At 47.9% G+C, this 25,157-nt stretch overlaps 1 protein-coding gene across 2 annotated transcripts in view; it reads right to left on the bottom strand.

The window, feature by feature from the left end:
* The window catches only part of SMYD1 (SET and MYND domain containing 1), a 169,037-nt gene extending 144,492 nt beyond the window's left edge, over positions 1-24,545 (bottom strand). The window contains exon 1 of one of the 2 annotated variants that reach the window (XM_069632198.1): positions 24,053-24,545. In XM_069632198.1, coding sequence (XP_069488299.1) covers positions 24,053-24,189 — 137 coding nt within the window. In that variant the 5' untranslated portion in view covers positions 24,190-24,545. The remainder of the gene's footprint in view (positions 1-24,052) is intronic. The other variant, XM_069632197.1, reaches the window with a different exon arrangement.
* Between the last annotated feature and the right edge of the window lie 612 nt (positions 24,546-25,157).

Below are 25,157 nucleotides of genomic sequence, written 5' to 3'. Positions count from 1 at the left end.
CCCATTCCATGGAGTCATTTGCCAGTATTACTGGCACTAGTAGTATGCCAGTAAGGTGCCGGAATTACCTCCATCTCTTAGTTGGAGGTAATCCCTGCCATGAGCACTGGCCAAATTGTAGTTGGCTGGTACGGAAACATGCTGGTATACTGTAATACCAGCACCTTAATTCCACACCAGCAAACTTGCAATGAGGGCCATTGGGTAAAGGATCAACATAACATTTCACAGATTCAGTTCCAGAACCTAGAAGTGGTAAGGAAGGATGGACCACATTATGATTTTGGCAACAGAATGGATGGGAGGGAATCATTTTGGATTGAGAGATTTAAATGCCGTGATCCCCGGGGAGGGTGAACGAGGATTGCAACTTTGCATGTTTCCCACAAATTTAGGATTAAATTTAAGGAAAGTACATCTTCAGGATCAGATCAATGTAATATCAGTGCTCTTACCTGGCTTAACAACATTGTTTTATTGCATCTTCTGTATCTCAACCGATGTAACATCACTGCTCATACTTTGTTCCATTATATTGGTTTAATTATGTTTTGTGTTCCATTGGGTATATGAGTATGTAATATGATCAGAACGTCAGAATTGAACTAAGGAAACAATATCCCCTGATCTCAATTTATGTAGCATTACTGCACGTTTGATTTCATAACATTGGTTCATAAAGGATTAGGTTCCTATGGACACATAAGTATGCAATGTGTTCTGGATACCAGATAGTAGCACGAATCTTTATTAATATATCTATCCAAGAGAAATGTTAAGTGTCAAGTTTTAACCGTGTATTTTGTTAACCATATTTTTTGTTAATCTGGAAAATTACAGTAATAAGAGGTTTTTACTAAACAAGATGAGTATGTTGTGGGTTCATCCTGGATAACATGTAATTGGATATATATATATGTCAGAATTAATTGATTGTTATGTCTGCCATACATGTAATAGGCTTAACTGGTCTACATCCAAGCTAGGTCACAGCATTAGGATTCAGCTGTGAAAAATGTTAATGCATATGGCATGTTTATTTTATTTATTTATTTAAACATTTATAAAGCGCCTTAGGCCCATGGGCAAAATGGCGAATAAATAAACAGAATTTAAAAAATACATAACAAACTACAAATAAAACACACAAAAAACAAAAAAACAATGAATTTACCAAGAATACATATAAGAACAGCAGGACCTAAGAAGTGCCATGGCTGCTCAACATGGGTGACTAGCAGGGACTTGGCCACCCCTACCAACCTTTGTACTGCCTGAGTGCACACACACACTCTATAACCCTCTGATGGGTTTCCCATAACTGGACTTTGTTCCCCAAAGGGTAGTCAAACTACAGCGCGTTGGGACCATACCAAATAGAAAACAGCAATCAAATTACTATGAGTTCACTATAGATCAACAACTATTTTCAGACTAGAAGATCTGTTTGAGAGATGTTTAAAGATGCTCAAAAGGTAGGGGGGATTGCTTCTACCACAATCCACAACTACATAATCTTTGCTGTTCTGCGAACACCATTTGTCCACCCGATTCCTCCGAAGGACCTTAAAGTCATACGATCATATGACACTAAGCCCCATCCTATGGCATAGTCATGATAAGACTTTATTAAGGCCTCTCTGGGTTAATTTCTTGCTGATTTCTCAACATCTCTAAGGATAACATTTGTCTTATCCAAGATATGCCCTCTTATGTTCTCATCAATATTCCCGGCACATGAGCTTTGCTGACACAAAAGTTCCTTGGAATACGGATTTTTTGTTCAGGATTAAAGAGACTGGAATGATATACACACGGCTGAACTGATCCAACTGAAAGATCGCCTACAACTGGCAAAGTCGAAGACGAGGCCAGAGGACAGGGTATAACATCCGGCCTTATAACAGTTTTTACTTCTCACATATAATTGATACCAGCTTCTACTTGACAAGTTTGGCACGACTTATCCACTGTCCCTTGGAGAGCCTTGCTCCCGCCACCTTTACCTCGCTCAATCCAGTATCAGAATTCTTCAAAATTACTGGACTGATCGAGCTTAACGACAATCCATTCCTTCATGGACTGCCAATTACTCAACTCATTCAACTCCCTAAGTGAGATTGCCTGTATTTTGTTTTACGATAAGCAGTTCCCAATTACCCCAAAAGCCACTGTCGGCCAATATTCCCGAAGATGCCTCATCAATAGTCCGAAATGACTCCCCCTACATTTCAAGCTCTTCTCCAGGGAAAGTTAATGAGCTTCCAGCCATTTTATAACAGAAGCTGGGTTTAACGTATGTGCGCTAGAGGCATCATTGGCTACTTGAGCCCCACTCTGTTTAATCAGATTAGGCTCTGGGGCACTCTTCCAAATGGCCTCAACCTCTCCACTTTTCTGTTCTTTCAGATGCTGTTTTTGCCTTGCACTCAGTGCTCGGACCGCTGAGAGCCGATTCCCTCTTGATGGTAGGAAGGTAGATGGTCTAACCGACTCTGTTTAAAACGTTTAAGGATCCCTGGTACTTTGAACTTCCTGTGGTACCTGCTTGTCAGTATTCCTGGACTAGTTAGGCAGTTTAACCTCACTCTCATTTTTAGAAACTCTAGAACATGCCGCTGGTACTTTTCTGTTTTAACCTTCACATTCCATTTTAACATCCTCAACAAAAAACAAACGCATCTTAAAAATTCTTAGAAGCTCAGACAAGATAGCTAATATTGCAATCAGAAAAACCGATGCAACATGCAACCTGCCTGAACTAACACAGACTGACACAGGCTAGCAGTCAGATAGCCCGGAAGGAGTGCAACATGCAACGTGCCTCCAGCCTGAGCTTCTAGTGACCTCTAAATACCTTTGCAGAGCTCTGCTTTTCTAAACTCTGCGTTTTCCACGTCTTAATAATAACACATACATATTCCAACATGTTTTGTTTAATGCACAGAGCATTATTGTCATGGTCCTGGCTCAGCCCCCGCGTCCACCGGTCCACTTCCCTTCACAGGCTGACCCGACAGGCTGGTGTCTCCCCTGGCGATTAGCGCAAAAAGTCGCCAGGATAACTGCAACTGGCCAGAGCACTTTGGGCTCATGGGTCGCACCCATGACGTCAGATGCAACACAGAACCATTGCTTCCTGCTTACAAGGGATAAAACACGGGAAGCTTCCTCAGCTTGGTGCCACTCAACCGTCTTCCCTCGTAGTGAGTAGGCTTGCTGTTCAAAGTATCTTGTGTCTTGTTTCCTGGAAGTCTACTACCCTGTTGAATCTTGCTGTGTTACCTGCACTGTGTTTGGATTGCCCGTGTCTCTTTTGGCTGTGGATTTTGGAAGTAGCTTTCTCTCTGATCGACCTCTGCCTGCTTCTTGGACCTGCTTCAGATTATCCTTGGATTTTGTGGTTGGAACTTTTGCTTTTCTTCTCCATGGTATCAGGGGTACTTTGAATTTTGGATTGTGCTTTTCCTTTAGCTTGCACCCTTGCGCCATTCGGGATAAGGTCCCTACTCCCCCTGACTCTGTGCATCCGCAGGATTCCCATGTTGGGCAGTAATCCTAGTCTATGGACTCTTCTTGCCCATGGTAGGAGTGGATAATAGGGGAGGGGCTTGAGGCATTTAGGGGAGGCTGGATAGCTGGATTTACATTACATAGTGAATAATACTCTGTTGGGTTCCCTGTGTAGTTTGTTGGTTCGACCTCCTGCCTTTTCACCTGAGCCCTTAGCCTGGTGGGTTTTGTTACTATTCCACAGGCTGTACTCTCGGGAGGAAAGTCTCCCTAAAATAGGAGACCCGCTACTCTGTCCCTCTATCTTTGGGAGAGTAGCGGCTTCCTGACTATTATCTAGATGAAAAGGTTGATATCACTCAATTGCAGGTGATATTCATCTTTTTGTCTATATATTTGTTTAACACTCATACGCTGTAATTTGATGATGTTATTGTTTGCATTATTCACAATAGTGACATCATGATTTGCATGACGTCATGACACGTGATGCGACCATGCACCTTTCACTTAGTAGGTTAGAAGTGGATTCTTGCCAGGGTTTTCAGGTGGTATGAGCTACAGGTAACTAGAATTACTAAACCCTTTATTTTCTACTTGAGGACAAACCTCAATTGTGAGTTGCACTTAGATTGTATTAGGTATGGAAGCTGCTTTCCATTCATTTTACTTTTTGAATAAGTATTTTACACAGGTTTTGATACTGCATGGTATTTATTTACAGGTTACTGGAGACTTTTGCCTCAATGGTCAGAAGGCGTGAACATAAAGTGGACCACGCTTTTTGTGTAAGGGATCACTTGATCTTTTAAACTTTAGATTTTTATGATTTTTTTGGGATATTTTGGAAACTCATAAACTGGGGAACAATTTTGTCTTTTTTCACTTTAGATTTGATGGAAACTTTGTGGATACAGATAACCTATATAATGTATTTTTGAGACTTCTTTTGATGTGAGAAGGTGAATATTAATTTTCTATGTTGTTCATTTCACTGTGGTTAGTGTGTTTGCTTTTAATATTTTCGCTTATGCATATGTCACAGAAGGATGACTTGCGGGGCTATGTTTTATTGGGTGTTTTAACTGGCAATTTTGTGTTTAAGACTCTAATAGGCCGATTCATGGAATTAATGTGCGCCGAAAAAACGGTGCACGCGTGCGAAAACGTGCGATTCGCAGTGAAATAGCGAAAATCGCAGTGCAAGTGCGATTATCGCACAGAAAACATCGCTTATCAATTCATGGAAGTCCGTGCACGCGCAAAATGTGGGATGTGTGCTGAAAAAGTGCGCGGCGCACGCTGGCGCACAGGTCATCGAACGCCGTGCAATAAGGCCACAGCGAATTCGCACATAGCGCGGCGCACATAACAAAAGTAGGCGTAACACGGGGCGTCACACGCAGAATGGGGAATAACTCGTGAAAATGTGAGCGTCACGGGGGAAGTACAGAAGGCAAGTGCGCAGAATGCCCACACGCTCGCCTACAACACGTATTCATGGAATCGAATAGGGAAAAACAGCGCACGGCCAAAGACGCGCACAGGCCCATACATGTCCGCCACACGAAAGCAGGCGGTAGCGTCCCTGAGCAGGAAAAAAATGTGCGCCAAAGTCCTACACACGCGAGAAGGCCCACACGCGATCGGGCCTGGGGGAGCGTGTGCGTGTATTACAGAGGTGCGCGAGAAGTTCCACACGCGAATGGCCTGGGCGCGTGTATTCCAGAGGTACGCGAGTGGTTTCACACACGATTGGCCTGTGCGCGTGTATTTCAGGGGTGCGCGAGAAGTTCCACACGCGATCGGGCCTGGGGGAGCATGTGCGTGTATTTCAGAGGTGCGCGAGAAGTTCCACACGCGATTGGCCTGGGCGCGTGTATTTCAGAGGTGCGCGAGAAGTTCCACACGCGATTGGCCTGGGCGCGTGTATTTCAGAGGTGCGCGAGAAGTTCCACACGCGATCTGGCCTGGGGGAGCGTGTGCGTGTATATCAGAGGTGCGCGAGAAGTTTTACACGCGATCTGGCCTGGGGGAGCATGTGCGTGTATTTCAGGGGTGCGCGTGAAGTTCCACACGCGATCGGGCCTGGGGGAGCGTGTGCGTGTATTTCAGAGGTGCGCGAGAAGTTCCACATGCGATCTGGCCTGGGGGAGCGTGTGCGTGTATATCAGAGGTGCGCGGGAAGTTTCACATGCGATTGGGCTGCGTGCGGGTATTTCAGGGGCTCGCGGGTGTTTTCACACGCGATCGGGCCTGGGGGAGCGGGGTACGTGTATTTCAGGGGCTCGCGGGTGTTTTCACATGCGATCGGGCCTGGGGGAGCGGGGTACGTGTATTTCAGGGGCTTGCGGGTGTTTTCACACGCGATCGTGCCTGGTGGAGCGGGGTATGTGTATTTCAGGGGCTCGCGGGTGTTTTTACATGCGATCGGGCCTGGGGGAGCGGGGTACGTGTATTTCAGGGGCTCGCGGGTGTTTTCACACGCGATTGGGCCTGGGGGAGCGGGGTACGTGTATTTCAGGGGCTCGCGGGTGTTTTCACACACGATCGGGCCTGGGGGAACGGGGTACGTGTATTTCAGGGGCTCGCGGGTGTATGTACACGCGATCGGGCCTGGGGGAGCGGGGTACGTGTATTTCAGGGGCTTGCAGGTGTTTTTACACGCGATCGGGCCTGGGGGAGCAGGGTACCACTCACCGTCTGCCTTGCGTGTAGAAGAACGCGTAGCCAACACCCACCCGCTGTGAAGTAATAGCGTGTGAACCCCAACGCCTGCAAGACACACGCACCGCACCCCACGAAAAGCAACGCCCATGCGCGATACGTCACAGACACGCATACGCGCTAAGGGCCTTTGGTCCAATGGAATCGCGTATGCATGCTGACGCGCTTACACGCTAAGGGCCTTCCTCGATTCACACGCTGACGTGCAGAATTTTCACGTGCCAAATCACTCCGTATCAAGCTGGCCACGCGTAAGCACACGAAAGACCACGCTCTTGCCCAAAAGGCCGAATTACTGCCCCCCAGAGCCTCGAGCAGCCTCCCAAGAGCCATCTGCTGCTGCCTGCCTGCCTGCTGCCACCGTGCCCTGCCATTTGGTGCCTGCACATCATCAGCCATCTGCAGGGGTCCAGTTGCTGTGTCCACCCCTGCTGGAACAGAACACTCCCGACTGGGATACCATCGCTCCACAGCCCAGCCCCAGGACCCAGTTGCACACCCACGCCTGCCTCGGGGGTCGCCATGTCGGGGCAAACACCATCCGAGACCACTGGCGACCCCCAGCCAGAGGGGCACAGGGCCACCAGCTTCAGTCAGAAGGAAGTTTGTGTTGTGGTGGAGTTTGTCCTGGGGCATTATGATGCCCTCTTCGGATCACCACGCGCCGACAAGGAAGGACGGGACAGGATCTGGGACGACTTTGTGGTTGCCATCAACGCGGAGGGGGTGGCAATCCGCAACATCAAGCAAGTCAAGAAGCGCTGGGAGGACTTCAGGTCCAGGACCCTCATAAAGGCCCGGCGCCTCGTGGAGGGGGGCCGGGGCAGGATGAGTACCATCCAGCTGAGGGTCCTGGAACGCGTACGCCCAGCGCTCTATGCCCAGATCCTTGAGAGGCAGACCCGTCTGGAGTCGAGCGGTAAGTGGCCAAGCATTGCTGTGTGAGACAGGGCATGCTGCAGCGTGCTGGTTGTCTGATACTTGCCTGTATGTGTGACATAGGCCATGTACGCGTGTGTGTGCAGGGACATCATGGTCATGCATGTGAGACCAGTAATGTGTGAAGCACACGGTTGGTGTATGTGTTTAAATGCAACATGGGGAGCCCTATGCTGAATGGACACATGAGAGCATGCCAGTCTCTGTTCCTGGACATGGGTGTGGGTGATGGATGGGTTCTGATGCCATGTACATGTATGCTGTCCATGTCTGTGTTTCTGACCTGCGTGTCTGTGACTTTTGGATGCCATGGATGCATGACACATGTCTGTGACAATGTTCAGATTCACTGATGCAGCCTAGTTATCCTTGCATCCACTGTGTCTGGGGTGTACGAGTCCAGATGGATGAAAGTACGTTGAAGTGTGTGCATGAGATAGGCATGACCCATGATGCATGTGAGTCCAAAAACAACATTGTATGCTTCAAGAGTCCCTTGGACATGTTTGCTTATGTCCATAGCATGCGCCATGCCTGTTACTGCATGTGTTTTGCCTGCACTGACCCATGTGTTGTGGAGGGACATGATGGAAGTGATCTTTGACAGTGCCACTCATCTGCTGTTGCTTCCTGTCTAGGGGACCATTGTACAGTACCCTGATGCTTGTGTTCTATGTCTCCCTCTACACAGCGCAAAGTGAAGAAGAGGGCGGAGACGGCGCTGTGGAGCTAAGCGGTGGGGATGCCCCCACGGCTGCAGCGGAAGGGGTGGGTGAGCCCCAACAGGGGCTTGCAACGGCGGAAGACGGTGTGGAGCCATCCAGGTTGGTGGTTTCCACAGAGGAGGAGGAGGCCGCTACTGAGCCGCCCATGGGGCCTGGTGGGGGCATCCCTGCTGGTGCAAGTGGTGCAGTCCAGGGGCAGGGGCAGGAGGCAGCACAGGTCGCCGTGGAGGTGCCTGTGCATGTCACTGTCCCTGACACTGTGACTGCACCACCATGCACCAGCACGGATGCCCCATCCCAGGCCCGTCCGCAGGTAGGGGGGATGTCCATGTCATCTGACTCCCCTCCACCTGCGGACGAGGGGACCCCTGGCAGTATGGAGAAGGTCCTGATTGGTGTCGCGTTGCGCACGGCTGTCATTCGTGATGAGGTGCGTGCTTCCCGGGGGGAGCACGCACGTCATCACGAAGAGCACCGTACCATCGTGGCCCAGTTGGGAGCGGTCATGGTCGGGCACTCTGGCGACCCTCTCCTCCTCTGTGGAGGCTATGCGCCAGTCGTACTCCATGCAGTCTTCCAGCCCAGATGGCACCAGGGCCCCCTGTGGACCTGCCCCGACCAATGCAGCCACCTCGGTGGGGATCCCATCCCTGCCACAGTCGGGAATCGGAGGTCCAGCAGGGGTGGACACACCAGCAACTGGACCCCAGCAGATGGAGGATGTGACGGCCTCATCGGGCAGGGCACGTGCACGACGGCGTCGGTGGTTTCCATCAGCCTGGATGCCGTTGTGCTGGCACAGGCAGTTGCGTCGGAGGCAGCGGCAGGCTCGACGTGGGAGGCATCATGGCTCGGGGCCATCAACATCAGGGGTGCAGGCATCGGCCGGAGGGCAGGAGAACCCTGGAATGGGAGTGGCTTCCGTGTGGGAGCGGTTGGGCCAGCAGATAGGTGCGGAGCGGCAGCGGGCAGAGGAGGAACGGCTCACAATGGTCAGGGCGGAGAACTCCATGCGGAGGGCGCTGAGTGCCTCGAGGGTCTTCGCAGGTAGTTGGAGCTGGACACTGCATTATCCCTGCGGGACCTCGGGGCCAGGGAACATGCCCGCCTCCAAGCCATTGAACAGGAGTTCGATGATGCCCTGGCCCATGACAACAACCAGTGAGCCGTCGGACTAGCCCGCTGCCCTTGTAAATAGTTATGTAGTTAGTGTAGGTTTCCTTTGCTTTTTTATTTATTTTGGACCTTTTGGACAATGGGCCACATTTTTGTATATGGTTTTATTTTATTAGGTAGTATTTTTATGTAGGTTTCATTTCTTCAGTTGGGATCATGGACCCTGGTTTGTTTATCTGTATATAGTTGACTGTTGGATTTTTTTATTTTTTTTTGGATTTACCCATGGAGCAATGGTTTTCGGTTTTGTTTTTACCTTGGATTTACTTTCTTGAACTGTGACTTTGGACACCTTTCCTTTGGATTATGATTTGTCGTTTTTCATTATTTTACGGACATGCTGCTTTTGGTTTTTGATTCCCATTGTCATTTGTTTATTTTTAATTCCATTTATGCTGTTTATAATACATTTTTTTCATCAAACTTCAATGTGTAGTATCATCTCATTGGTATCATGCATATCATGATATGGGTTTTGAGATTCACTGACACCCATTGGGTGTATGTGAGGGCCATGTGTTCATTTCCAGACTTGCTATAGGGGTTCTATCATGTCATTGCCATTTCTAAGTGGGTGGATGCAATACTCAAGTGGGTGTTTTGCATTTGGAGGCTGACCATAAGGGCCAGGGATCTAGATTGTGATGACATGTTGGCTGGGGGACATGTGTGGGGCCCTGCTGGCAGGTGCCCCGCAATGCTGGGGGAGGGGGTGGTGGGAGACATGGGTGGGGGCCTGGTGGAGGGTGCCCCTGCACTGCTGGGGGTTGGGGGTGGTTGGGAACATGAGTTGGCCATGGGTGGGGGCCTGCTGGCAGGTGCCCCACAGTGCTGAGGGGTGGGGGTGGTGGGGAACATGAGTTGGAAATGGGTGGGGGCCTGCTGGCAGGTGCCCCACAGTGCTGGGGGGTGGGAGTGGTGGGGAACATGAGTTGGACATGGGTGGGGGCCTGCTGGCAGGTGCCCCACAGTGCTGGGGGGTGGGGGTGGTGGGGAACATGAGTTGGACATGGGTGGGGGCCTGTTGGCAGGTGCCCCGCAATTCTGGGGGTGCAAGGGGACATGAGTTGGTGATCATTAGTGCAAGGAGACATGTGCCTTTGCTGGGGGGCATGCCCATGTTGGGTGGGCTGCCTGCGGAACATGACCAGGGATGCAGGGCAATCGCGTGTGGAACTTCTCGCGCACCCCTGAAATACACGCGCCCAGGCCAATCGCGTGTGGAACTTCTCACGCACCCCTGAAATACATGCGCCCAGGGCAATCGCGTGTGGAACTTCTCGCGCACCCCTGAAATACACGCGCCCAGGGCAATCGCGTGTGGAACTTCTCGCGCACCTCTGAAATACACGCGCCCTGGCCAATCGCGTGTGGAACTTCTCGCGCACCCCTGAAATACACGCGCCCAGGCCAATCGCGTGTGAAACTTCTCGCGCACCCCTGAAATACACGCGCCCAGGCCAATCGCGTGTGGAACTTCTCGCGCACCCCTGAAATACACGCGCCCAGGGCAATCGCGTGTGGAACGTCTCGCGCACCTCTGAAATACACGCGCCCAGGCCAATCGCGAGTGGAACTTCTCGCGCACCCCTGAACTACACACGCACAGGGCAATCGCGTGTGGAACTTCTCACGCACCTCTGAAATACACGCGCCCATGCCAATCGCGTGTGGAACTTCTCGCACACCCCTGAAATACACGCGCCCAGGGCAATCGCGTGTGGAACTTCTCGCGCACCTCTGAAATACACGCGCTCAGGCCAATCGCGTGTGGAACTTCTCGCGCACCCCTGAAATACACGCGCCCAGGCCAATCACATGTGGAACTTCACGCGCACTCCCGAAATACACGCACACGCTCCCCCAGGCCAGATCGCGTGTAAAACTTCGCGTGCACCCCTGTAATACTCGCACGCAGCCCAATCGCGTGTGAAACTTCTCGCGCACCCCTGAAATACACGCACACGCTCCCCCAGGCCAGATCGCGTGTGAAACTTCTCGCGCACGCGTGTTCCCGAAACCCGTGATACGCGTTCTCCGCTTTGCGTTTGCTTTTTGCCAGTCTGGTAAACTGGTACAGGGTTGGCACAGCCCTTTGCGATGGTTTTGCGATCTTGATGGCTTTTCCTTGCGCGAGGGCGTTCTTGGGGGCGTAACTGGCGCTGCTGCAGGGTCGCAGCGCCACTCTGCGCCACGTCTGCTTTTGGAGGCGAGAATCCATGAATAAGCTGTGCGCGGAAATTGATTTTATCGCACGCGGCTGGCGCACACATTCGCAGGGGCACGCTGTGCGCCAGCCGCGTGCGACACTTTTGAGAGGAATTACATGAATCGGCCTGCATATTTGCCCCGATGACTGAGTAGAGTCTGAAATGCATCCGCATTGAATACACTGTCATGCGTTTGCTTTTTCTGGATGTATAGTTTGCAATTAATGAAATGGAACCATTGTGCATGAAGTTTAGCAGGATTCATGTGTATACGAACAAAGAACAACTAATGTGCTTGAGCCATTTTGCCGTTGTTTCTGTGCACGCAGTTCTCTGAAACCTTCACAGGGAGGTTTTCTGTTTTGCTCAGTCACTTCTACATACCTGGTTGTGCATGTTTTATATTGCGCTGTTTCTGCAATCGCCTGTCCGGCCACCACAACTGTAGAGTTGGCTGGAGGGGAATGGCAGGACGTCTCTACCTGCACAACCTTCCAGAAACAAAACAGGCTCACTGCTGCTCATCGTGCCCATGTGCATGTGAACTCCAGTCCCCACCTTCATCGCCAACTAGCACATGGAAATCGGTATTGACCTCCTCTTAGCCAATCAGAATGTTTAGAGTGCAGTCAATAACTACTGGAATTAACTGCACATTCTGAACCTTCTGTCTTCAAAGGCAGACAGGGAAACAACAATGCAATTTCCAGCAAGATTTTATTTCAACAAGACACTTCCTTTTTGGGTGGGCCTATTTTTTCACTGCAACATCCTATTTAACACAACAGAGAGAAAGCTAAAACATGGGAATAGACTTTCACTTTCTTGGGGATAAATTAATTACTTTTACATGAGGCCTAATGCTTGCTCATGTTAAGCACACCCCAGTTAGCTACATTTGCAATTAAAATACTTAATTTATGAAGACAACCCTGTCATTGTAACTAAGTAAAAGCACATTTAATGTACTAATTGAGTTTGTTTACTGTACTCGCTATTAAAGTAATGTTTTTACTTCGCCACCAAAACTATCAAAATATTTATTACAACTACCACTATGTGCCAATACAGGGTTCGAAATTGAGATTAGATGAGCAGGAGCTAAAACCAGCTCCTAGGTACCGGGCATCACCCTGTAGGCAGAAGCTACCGTAGGGGAACCAGGAGCTACCAGAGCTGCTCCGTTCACTGGTTGTCCGTTTTGTATAAACCATTTTGATTAAATGTATAATAGATGTGTTCTAATTCTTCTTTATTAACATTCCCAAATACTCAAAGTTAATGTCGCATTTACATGTTTGAAGGTACCAGTTTGCCCTAGGAGCCAAATGTGGCTCCTGGTAGCTCTTGGGTTTCAAGCTAACCAGGCTCTACTATGCTAGAAGCAGGAGCTAAATAGCTCCCAGCTGCCCTCAATTTTGAACCCTGGAATAGCCTTAAAGACCTTGGGATGGGTCATTACCCCCCTTCGGTCTATGAGGCTATGCTTATATGGGGTGAGGGGTCATTGCTGACCTGCTAGTCCATGCACACATAATTCATAAGAACCAGAAACAATAAGCATGCACACTTGTATCGAGTCTGGTATGCGTCTGCCAGTGATGATTTTATTGATGTAAGTGAAATCGAACCATCGGACGAACACAAGCACTACACCGCAACAATGTTGTACTGTGAAATGTACAGGAGGAATTGGAACATAACAAGACCGAGCTGCCCCCCAGCAACATTTGCCTTACTGGAGTGCTGCTCCTTGGAGGACGGAGACCGAAACACCCCATGTTGAGTTAGCTCTCGTCCCCGGACTGCAATTTCTCGTACACTGGTTTTAAGGTTTTGAACACGAGCTTATTGAGACGCGCAGCATCTGGCTGTGTAGAAATGAATTACAAGCCCCATTGAAAAGTTACCCTTTGCTTACCAGGAGAGGCGAAGCCTAAATGCTGAAGTGCCCCAAAAGAGTACATATGACTCATAGTATGCAGATATTTTATTATTATAGTGGGTATTGTAACAGATCAAATGAGCACGACATGCTCAGAAGGAGTGCATGCTTGAATTACTATCATATATTAATGATGGGCACTTCCCAATGTTTTGTTTATGGGGGAACAGTTGCGATTGGGGAAGAAACCTTTCATATTTTTAAATAAAAGGCAACTGTTTACTCCTCTCTTATCTACACACCTATTAGTGGTACCACTCTTTTCATGCTATGTTTAGTTTAAGCATTATATTATCCATCTGCAACCAGACTTTTTTTTTACAAATACATTCATCCAGTTCAAGTAAAAAACATTATTTTACACATCACACATCACTGATACCAAATTTCATTCATATTGGCATTAGCACTACAAAAAAAAAACAGTTTGTGTATTAGGCTTAGTGAACGATGTGGTTCGGTTGCTTATTACACATGCACTTTTTAAATACAGTTCTTTTGTTTTTGCATATTTGATTTAAATAAAAAACATGTAGAAGTAACAGTGTGTCTGCGTCTTGTACACAGGACACCTAGATGGGAAGGGTCAACGGCTTGTCATTCAAGCTGTCGTATTCTCTACACGTGTTTAGATGAGCTTTCTTCAGATTGGTGCTTCTTATTAATATGAAGGAATCGAATAACCCCACTTTCTTCAAAACCGACACACTTATTCTTGACAGGGATGAGGGTGGGCAATTTGGGTACATTTCTCATATCTGCAGATTACTTGGTGAAATTCACCTCAGTGCGGGCAGTGCTTTTCTATTGGCCTGCTCGCCCGGTTTTGTCTGACAAAATTGTTGTTAGCACACTGAACTAATACGGGTTTTGCTGTCATTCTCCTTAATCTTAGCCAGCCAAGACAATACAGATTCCGGCTGCTTTCCGCTCTCCCATCTCCATCTGGTGTCTTGGAGGAACTTTCCCGGTATCCTGAAGAAAACGCCCACCCAGCTTAATCTCAGCCAGCAAAAAGCATGCAGATTCCGGCTGCTTTCCGATCCCCCATCTCCATCGGGTGTCTTGCACTTGCAGACACTTTTCCGTTATCCCGCCAGCCAAGAGCACATCGGGCTTCTTGCAGACACTTTCCTGTTATCCCGCCAGCCAAGAGCACATCGGGCTTCTTGCAGACACTTTCCCGTTATCCCGCCAGCCAAGAGCACATCGGGCTTCTTGCAGACACTTTCCCGTTATCCCGCCAGCCAAGAGCAAATCGGGCTTCTTGCAGACACTTTCCCGTTATCCCGCCAGCCAAGAGCAAATCGGGCTTCTTGCAGACACTTTCCCGTTATCCCACCAGCCAAGAGCACATCAGGCTTCTTGCAGACACGATCCCGTTACACTGCCAGCCAAGAGCACATCAGGCTTCTTGCAGACACGTTCCCGTTATCCCGACAGCCAAGAGCACATCGGGCTTCTTGCAGACATTTCCCGTTATCCCGCCAGCCAAGAGCACATTGGGCTTCTTGCAGACACTTTCCCGTTATCCCGCCAGCCAAGAGCACATCAGGCTTCTTGCAGACACTTTCCCGTTATCCCGCCAGCCAAGAGCACATCGGGCTTCTTGCAGACATTTCCCGTTATCCCGCCAGCCAAGAGCACATCGAGCTTCTTGCAGACACTTTCCCGTTATCCCGCCAGCCAAGAGCACATCGAGGTTCTTGCAGACACTTTCCCGTTATCCCACCAGCCAAGAGCACATCGAGGTTCTTGCAGACACTTTCCCGTTATCCCGCCAGCCAAGAGCACATCAGGCTTCTTGCAGACACTTTCCCGTTATCCCGCCAGCCAAGAGCACATCGGGCTTCTTGCAGACATTTCCCGTTATCCCGCCAGCCAAGAGCACATCGAGCTTCTTGCAGACACTTTCCCGTTATCCCGCCAGCCAAGAGCACATCGAGGTTCTTGCAGACACTTTCCCGTTATCCCACCAGCCAAGAGCACATCGGGCTTCTTGCAGACACGATCCCGTTACACTGCCAGCCAAGAGCATGCAGATTCCAGTTGCTCGACCAGCTGAAGCCTTCACGGTAAGGCTTCGACTGGCAGAGCAACTGGAGATGGAGATGGGGGAGCGGAAAGCAGCCGGAACCTGCGTGGTCTTGGCCGGCTAAGATCAAGGAGAATGACAGCAAAACCTGTATCAGTTCTGTGCGCTAACAACAACACTGTCAGGCAAGACTGGGCGAGCAGCCCAATAAGAAAGCACTGTACTGACTCAGGTGAATTTCACCAAGTAATCTGCAGATAGAAGAAATGTACGCAAATTGCCCATCCTCACCCCTATCAAGGAATAAGTCGGTCTGTTTTCAAAAAAGTGGGGTTCGTCGATTCCCTCACATTAATAAGAAGCACCATCGTGAAGAAAGCTCATCTAACTCCCGTCAAAAACCTTGGGACAAAAGTATTAAGACATAAGCGCTGAAACACAAGTAGACAATACGACAGCTTGAATGACAAGCTGTTGACCCTTCCCATCTACGTGTCCTGTGTACAAGACGCAGACACACTGTTCCTTCTACATGTTTTGGATTTAAATGAAATATGCAAAAACAAAAACAAAAGAACTGTATTTAAAAAGTGGATGTGTAATAAGCAACCGAACCACATTGTTTACTAACCCTAAGACACACACGTTCTTGTATATGTAGTGTTAATATCAATATCAATGAAATTTGCTATCATTGATGTGTGATGTGTAAAATAATGTTTTTTACTTGAACTGAATAAATGTATATATTTGTAAAAAAAAATGTTTCCTGGTTGCAGATGGACAATATAATGCTTAAACTAAACATAGCATGAAAAGAGTGGTACCACTAATAGGTGTGTGGATAAGGGAGGGTTAACCAGTTGCCTTGTTTTGAAAAAGAAAATTGAATTACTATCAGACATATTTGTCAAGTCGATGGTCATTCTTATGCTCCCAATAGCCCTTTGAGTTTTTGCATAGCAGCCAGCATGCGACATTGGGGGCATCCTACATTAATCTACCCCTAACCCCGTCCCTCGGCCCCACGAACATCACTCTGACCAACCTCCCCCACTGCCAGCGAAGGGGGTTTAGGAAGCGGGGGGGGGGTGTAACCCCAGTAGATTTTGTCAATTTGCAGCACTGGTGGAATGACGAGATAAGAGAGCCTGGAATTGCGTTACCAATTAATTGCTCCCGCCCCCACTGCGCAGCGGCCGTAGGCACATCGCATAACATAGGGCTCGTGACGACAATGACAACTTGAACAACGGCACACTATGGAGGATAAACTAGGCCACGGGAGGGGTTGATTTGCCTGGATTTGCCCATGCGCAGCGGGCTCGCGGCACACGTAGCTCACAATAACAGAATGTTGTGCGGTTGTGGAATTTGAAAAAGAAACACTCTTTTCATTGTATCGTTTTGCATTTAAGGCAGGGGTCTCCCAACAACTGAGTAGGTGACATCCAGTCAGGTTTTCAGAATATCGCCAAAGAATATAAGGAAAATGTTCATGTCACACATTTCAGTGCAAAGTATTTGCCTATTTGTTCGTTATACTGAAAACCATAGAGATTGTTTCATTATTCAGTGTGTCCATGACGAGCCCAGCCTGATATACAATTTAAATAAACAGCTGCGAGAAGTAGACAGGGAGAGCTGTGCAAGTGTGACCGATGCCGAGTGCATGCATGCCTGCTTGGGGGCGTGAATGCTCACTTGCTGGATTACGGCACCTGTCGGTCAGGCTGACATGTTGCGGGAGGCCTGACACGTAAATAACTGATAAACACATAACAGATGGTCAGATAAACTGGCTCCAGTGCATGTCACATCGCCAGAGTCCTGGGTGACTCGCCTACAGCTGGTCTATTCTTTGCACCAAGAAAGGCCAGAACTCCTGCTTCCTTTAGACAACAGTTCTGCTCTTACCACCGCTCTTCCTTCTTTTTATTTCATATGAAGGTTTTATTTTAGGTTCCGCTTAGCACAAAGTGGGATAGCATTTCGAACTGCATTACCCCGATAAGCCCGGAAAAGAGCGCACCCCTCTCTGAGACCATCTCTGAGAGATGCCTGACTTTGGTTGGAAAAATCATGTTGAAAGCGAAGCTTTTTAGTTTGGGCTATTAGGTGTCGCTTGCAACCCCTATAAGTCAAAACTATTGCATTGGAGTACAGATGGAACAAGGGTGCACCGGGAACCAAAAGAGGCGCACCCCCGCATGACATATGACGAGGGACGCAGAGTCTGTAGGTGTTTTTTGATTTTGTGCCCACCCATTGACTGCCCATGGCCATGCTAATCCCTATGGACATTCCCACCCATTCCTGCCTCTGCCCGGCCAAAACACCTCCACATGGGAAATCTTTGAGCTCGCTTTAATCAAGACCTTCCATCAGATGTTGCCTTCAAAGTGCCTGCCGGGGCGTTTGTTCAAAGCAGTCTTCTGAGAGTTAGGGACTTCATTGGAGTTGTAAACGTGCTGTTTTAGAAGGTCGGCCTTCAGCCACTCGATTTATAAGCACTCTGCTTATGCTTCACTGAAATCCTGTTAAAAACAATCATTGGCAAAGCCACTGAAATCCCGTTTAAAACAAGCATTGGCAAAGCCAACACGTTAGGCTTGTGCATGAGTTTTAACTTTTGCCAGGCACTGCTGTATACCATGTGGGAAACTAGCAGCATGTGATAAGTGTAGTCTAATGAGGCATCACGGTTTATGTTTAAGTAAAGCTACGTAGCACACCCTGCAAATGTGCTACTTGGCACTAGCATCTTCAGGAGACAATGGAGCGTGTTTGTGTAATTTACAGGGCTTGTGCTGGTAGCTTTGGGTGCTCGGCAGCAACATGCAGATGAATATTAAACTGTCACTTCAAACAGTGGGCTGTTAGGTTACTGGGGCTTGCTATAGCAGAGCATTTAACATTAACATGGCATCTTTGGTGGAAAATTCAGGGCACTTTTTAAAATTTTAAATAGGAGGTGAGTCTCCCAAGGACCAAAGGCTGGAGTGAGAGCTTGTGGAGCTGAGTATCCCAACGCAGACTCGTGCTGGGTTGCACTTGCTTTTTAGTATCCGGTTCCTGTTTGCTTTGCACTGCATTTGTCATCTGTACATATGCATAACAAAGGCAAACCCCACACTGTCCACAACCGGCTTCTCAATATTTACATACATTCAAGAAAATAAAAACTAAATAAAATAAGTGACCAGTTCAAAGAGGTGTATTTCATTTGTATGATGACTTTTTGTATGAATGCTGTTGAAATGCAGATTTAATATGATCCAAAATAACAGCAAAGTGTATCCTTGGATTAAGAATGATTAAAAACAGGGCTGCCCTGCAGGCTCCTTTGGAGTGTCTTTACATCTTTTAGGTAGTAGCCCGTTTGCAGGGATCCCAAGTTGATCCTTTTCAGGTATATGGTGTTCAGCTAGCTTTGTTTATGAAGTTTGCAACACGTTGCATTCTAATACTTACAGTCCTATAAAAGGAAACTAACACTACAAGTAGATTATTACTCCGTAGCAGAACAGAAACATGTTCTACTGCCAAGCAAGATCATTAATCGCTTCGGCTGAGTACACACCTGTGTCCTAAAAGAGAATGGTATTATGATGTGTGTTTGTGTACTCACATGTCACTTCCAGAGGTACTGCACAGTTCTTATGCTAATTAGTCACCCCATTTATGTGTTTTGGTTATTAGGTGGTGTTCACGCACCATCTATAAACAGAAATTATGGCATTGGAATATGAGAGGTGCGAAATGGCAAGGGAGGAGGGACACGCAGCTTGTGGACACTGTTTATGTACTCACCCATTTATTAGCCATAGCCATGCTAACCCCTATAGCCACCCCCCCCCCCAAGCCATTGCCTAACAAAAAGGCTTTGAGCTAGCCCTCTGACACAGTAATATCAAAATATGTGCTGTAAATAGCCTGACGGTGGTACTTCAAAGAAGTTGCCTTAGAACACCTGGCTTAATTGTAGATGTAAATATACTACTGCTGTAATTCACACATCTTGAACAAGAGAGCCTTCAGCCACTTGATTTATAACAGAATGTGTATCCTTCCATCAGTTCCATGCACCAAAGTCCTGATAAAAACAAGCATTGAAAAAGCATCATTTTTGGCTTGTGTTTAGGTATTTGTAGGCACTTACCAAGCACTGCTGTCATATGCCCAGGTACTCGCATCATTTTACAGCTGGTACAACCATATGGCTATTTAATACCATTATGGCAGTGCCTGGCAAATGCCTATCCCATGCTGACTCAAACCTGAAACTGTTGGCTTTTCCAAAGCTTGTTTTTTATCGATTTCGGAAATAAAAGTGTTTTTTATCAGCAGGATGATGGGGAATATTGCAACTATTGGCAAACTTGGAAGGAGACTGGCACACCAAGGTAAAGGTACCTGCCACAATGAGCAGAAAGTGACACTTAATAGTGAAGTGAAATAATAGGAGAGAAGGGGGAAATCAGGTGAGCATGAGGACCTTATAAGGAAATCCTTCCGTGACTTGCAATTGCCTTATCACATACAATGGTGGGGGAGACATGGGGGTGGTTTACTCAAATATAATAATGCATCTAGCGCAGGGACAGATTAAGGTAATTTGGGCTTCATTACAGGCTTAGTGGTAATGGTAAAACTAAGTTTGTGCAGATCTATCATAAGATTGTGTGCACAAAGCAAACCGAAGATGCACTGTAGAGAGATATATGTTCGTGCTACATCACTGACACAGTGCCTGATACAGTTTTCCATTCTGGCATTTGAAAGCATTCCCAACGAAAACCATATGCAAGTAGACATTACACCATTATTGGTTTAGGCTAGTGGGTGCTGCTTGCGACATCTAGCAGCTGAAATGATTGCATGGAAGTCCTGCTAATGAGAAATGGCATATTAGGAGGAACTCAAAGCTTGTAGGTATTGTTGGTTATTTGCCCACCCATTCGCTGCCCATGGTCCAGCGAATCCCTATGGCCAATACCACTAAGTTCCTGCCCTCCCCACCCAAAACACCTCCTTATTATTATTATAAAGTGCAGACTTTGGCCGGGCATCTAGGCGCTGGGAGGAGTTCTTTATGGGAACTCTGTGAGCGTGCTTTAATCAAGCCTTATCATCCAACTTTGGACTCAAAGTTCCTGCTAGTGTTTGCTCAAAGCACTCTTCTGCGAGTTAATGACTTAATTGGAGCTGTAAACACGCTACTGATGTAATAAACATGTCTTATCGGGCGTGCTTTCAGCCACTCGATTTATAAGCACTCTGCACGTCGTTTACTTAAGTCCTGTTAAAAACAAGCATTGGCAAAGCCACTGAAGTGCTGTTTAAAACAAGCACGGGCAAGCCAACATTTTTGACTTTTGCATAAGTTTTAAGGTTTTACCGGGCATTGCTATTAGATGCCCAGGCCCTCGTCCCATTTTACACCAGCGAAATAATAATGGGTAGATAATGCCACTACGGCTGTGCCTGGCAAGTGCCTTTCCCATGCCTACACAAACGCCCAAACTGTTGGCATTGTCAATGCTTGTTTTACCTTGTAACCTTAATAAGTGCATTCTTCGTGCATCCTTGACTCTAGAGGCCTGCGCCGTTGACACGGCACAGTGCAGCGCGCAGCCTTGACTGTGGGGGTGAAATCATGTGAGAAGTGAAAGCGTCTCTTGATGGAGGCGTTGTCGGCTCTGTTTGCTGTTTATCCTTGCAGCTGGGGGTGCGTCCTTCTGGTTGGAACCATAGGCATGCTAAGATGTTTAGATTTGGGGGTGAAGTACCACAGCGAAGAGCTGCAGGGTGCTATGTGTGTGCATTTTAAATGGGCACGCAGTTTTCTTTCTGTACACTGCCATATAGTGCATGGATCTACTCCATGCTTTGCTTGCCCTGCTACCATGGTTGACTCCAATGAGTGAAAGGGGCAGCTGCAGCCGCTTCATGACAAGTCAAGTCATCGTGCCCCACAGGGCGAAATGTCTGCTGTTAGAGGATAAAACCATTCAGTCGTGTTTGAAATCATCCCACCGGAAAGAGGGAGAGGGAGAAACCCGGGCTCTGTAGGGGTTCAATTTTCATTTTAGACGCGCCCATCCCCAATCTCCAGCTGGTATATAAGAAGGGCCTGGAGAAGAGGTGCGTACCCCGATACCCTGAACGCTTGATAAGCAACATGGAAAACAGACTGCATCTGTCAGGCAGAACAAAGGCAGCAACATTGCGAGACGGGCCCAACCAATCCGCGTCCTTTGTTCTCGCTCCTTTCTGAAAACAATTGCGCATCTTCTCGGGACCCTCCTATTGTGATTGCTGAACACTTCTACCTTCGGACAAAGCAAGGATGTGCGCAGTGCTCTGACTCCTCAAACTAGCCCATACACAGAAGCGTTTTACAATGGCGCAGTCGCATAGGAAAACGCTCTGTGAATCAAGCCCACTACTGTCTCAAAGTTGTTCGGCATCCTGTCAATGTGTGCTGTGCCTTCGGCACTGCCCTTTTGGCCTACAGGCTAGTGCAAGCATGCACACTTCCCAGCCCAGGGTCACTGCTTTAAAGCCTTTACGTTGCCTGTGGAACACCTGAGGAACTTCAAAGAAAAGGCCCAAAGCTGGCGCTTTAGGCTGATCCTCATACAGCCACAACGTGTTACTGTTGTGTGATGAGGTTTTAGTAGTAATCACACCATCTGCCTTGACGTATTCAGCAACCACTGCTTCTTCTTGGAGTTTGCTTGAAGAAAAGAAGAAGAAATAGAATTGTGTGGAAATGAGTCTTAACTTTTAACCTGCTCCTGAACTCTGTCACTCCAATGTCTCTTTGAGTAGTAAAGAAGCATCCTACAGTGTCGTCTGCACACTACAGACATCCCCCTTTCCAACAGACCGCCAGCCACACATCAGGTGGTTTCGTCCCAGAGTCAGGACATTAGCAGAATGTGTGGCTCTGCAAATGTGTCCTCGGGGGAGAAGGTTTTTGGAAATCTTCCTGGTCCAAGCGTTGCAAAATGTGAGCTGGTTCTGTTGACTCCAAAACATTTCCTTGAATTGATTTTTAGGATAGTGAGAAAATAGGATTTTGAGAAACAAATTGATTGTGGCAATGTCATAAACTATGCAAAGTGAAGGGGTCCCGTCGTCAACGATCTGCTGACATTTGAAAGCCTTTTTAATAAGGCAATGGGCATCTCAAGGTTTTCCGAAGCATTAACACCAAGATAACTAATGTAAATGCCCAGTTTTCATTTCGAGTGAAAAATTGGCTCGTTAAGTTGTTGCTGCCCACACCGCATTTTGGCAGAATAGGGAAAAAAAACATAGTGAAAGAAAATGTAATCTGCCCAAGATCAAACAAATTGGCCACAGGAAGGTTAAGAACTGGGCTCTGCTGGTTCCTCGGGAGGGACATTTAGAATTAGGTCACATCTAAAGAAGAAGCTTTTCCAGCAGTGCGCAAAATATCATGACATTTTAAAAAGCAAAAGGAGAACATAGGCAGAAGTAAAACCTGCATTAAACCTACAAGCTATCACTGCCCGCTACATGTGGCTGGCTCTGCTAATTCCTAAAGAGAGGCCTTTACGATACTTCTCATGGACTTCATTGCACTGAACAGTATGCTCCCGCAATCGGATGAATAGTAAATAGCTGTGCGTGTATCTAATCAAAGTCAAATGGTTTCTTTGCATAACTTGATAAACACGGTTCTTGGAGTGATAAAAAAAAAGACCCTGTTCCATGTTGTTCCCACGTCTCTGTCATTGCCTTTATCTTTTATCAGCGCAGCTTAATCTTATAAAATTGAACGTTATCGTAGGAAAACAGCTTCCTGTTTTTTTTTAAAAGTGCGATTTCTTAGCTAAAGTGATTTCTTTGTAATCTAAATCACGTCCTGTTTCGCCTGGCGGCTTCGCCTGGGGAATCAAGAATTTGCCTCAAGCTGAATATCTGAATTCAGCCTCTAATTTGGCTGGAGGCCTCTGAGAACCCTCACATCCTGCCCTCTTGATATTGTGCATGTTAATGCCTCGTCATAAGCACCTGGTATCGTTTTGGCTCTGCACACCTTAATGTCTGTACAACACACTTCTACACCACTGTCCCCGCTCCCGCTAAAGAAAACTGTGAAATAGCGTTGTATTGTGCACACCTGCTCTGAATGAATGAAAGAGTGAGATGAAAATGATCTTCATTAAATCCTCCAAACACCCATTTTAAATAGGTTACGCCTCAACCAGCTGAGCTATCTTCCTGGATTTCTACTCACGAATATACTTTTCATTTCGTCCCCAGTGATCGGAGCCCGATCTGTGCAATGTCACCCCCAAATCCAACAAACAGCCAGGTTTACAAGGCGTTTTACAATGGGATTGCACCATTGTCAAACGCTTTTGTAAACCAGGCCCGCAGTCTTTCATTCTTTCAAACCTGACCCATTGGGCCTGATTTACAAACATGTTTTCAAATGGGAAAGACCCATTGAACATGTTTTTCTAATTCAGGGTTCACGACCATTGTGCCCCATTAAAACTAGGTAACAGTGACACGAGTTCATAGCAGCCCTGCAGAACAGTAACCCTGAGTAGCAAACACGTTTAATAACATCATTCATCTATGCCTTCGTATTGACTATTGATCAATGCTAAGCTGCATTTGATTTCTGTGAACGCTGCCTCTTAGGGCGTTTGCCAGGCAGGTTCAGCTCCGGTGGAAGCCCCATGCGCCAGCGCCCATCTTGCCCCGAGACTTCCACTGAAGGCCGGGGCCTACCTACCTGTCGAACACCACGGCGGCGTAGGCGGGCTCCGCGAAGATGACGTCCCCGGCCCAGGACTCCTTGGTGGCCTTGAGCCCGCGCCCTTTCCCCTCCGAGTTGAAGACTTCCACGTTCTCCATGCTCCCCACTGTCATCCCAGGACACCCCCAGCAGCAGCAGCAGCAGCAGCAGCAGCAGCAGCAGGCGGCGAGCGAGCGAGCGAGGCGGGCCTTCGGCGAGGGACTAATCTCCAGTCACGGCTGCTATCTCAGCACCTTCGCATTCCAAAAACGGGCGCCTATAAATGGACTCCCTCGTACCCCCACCCCTCTCCTTCTGCCCCCAGCCCGTACCACGTCTACGCGGCGGGGAAGGGTCGGAGAGAAAACCCCGGCATTAAAGCAAACTTGGAAAGGGAGGGAGGGGAAACAAATCGGGCCTAGCCCGCCCGCCTCTGGTAGCAAACTAGGCCAAACGCGCGCCCTCGGTGTCACAAAAGTGCGAATTTACTGATTTGTGTTTTAGTCATATCTTTCGTGCACCCCCTTCCGGAGGGGTAGGGCCTTCCAGCAGGTGTATTTTTAGCCACCAGTTGTTGCTGCACGTCAGGCATCAACAGCTGAAACAGTGGTAACTATCAAGCCGGCATTTGTTTAAACACGTGAGGGCTTCAGGCGAGCCTTCTGTTTTTCCTCCTCCCTCGGCACCAGAGCTCCGTCACCTCGTCCTTAGCTCACTTTCTGAGCCAAGGCCGATAAATCCAGCTATTGGACGTTATACCATGTTCTGGAGTCGACTTGGACAGAAAGTTCCCGAAGACTCCTGCGCAGTGTCCCGGCTTATCGTAGAATGTTGTGGAAGGAGCTGTTGAAAAGGACTTGCCATATAATTAGCCATATTTTCCAGATACAGCGTTCCTGATTCTACATGGCACAATTTCTCGGTGCCCTGCGTTACATGCTGAAATTAAAATAAAATAACAATGCACCATGAATACGTTGTGTTATATTAATATGGTCGTTCACAGGCACATGTGCTTGTCACAGTCCCGCCCACCAGCCGGCTACTGATTGGAAGAGGCCCTCGCTCTATGGTAAATTCATCTCATCCTGGCATTGCTGCT

The sequence above is a fragment of the Ambystoma mexicanum genome, chromosome 6q, assembly GCF_040938575.1.
Source record: "Ambystoma mexicanum isolate Mex_15411 chromosome 6q, UKY_AmexF1_1, whole genome shotgun sequence".
Classification (NCBI taxonomy): Eukaryota; Metazoa; Chordata; class Amphibia; order Caudata; family Ambystomatidae; genus Ambystoma; species Ambystoma mexicanum.
This window is presented reverse-complemented; position numbering and strand designations above follow the sequence as displayed.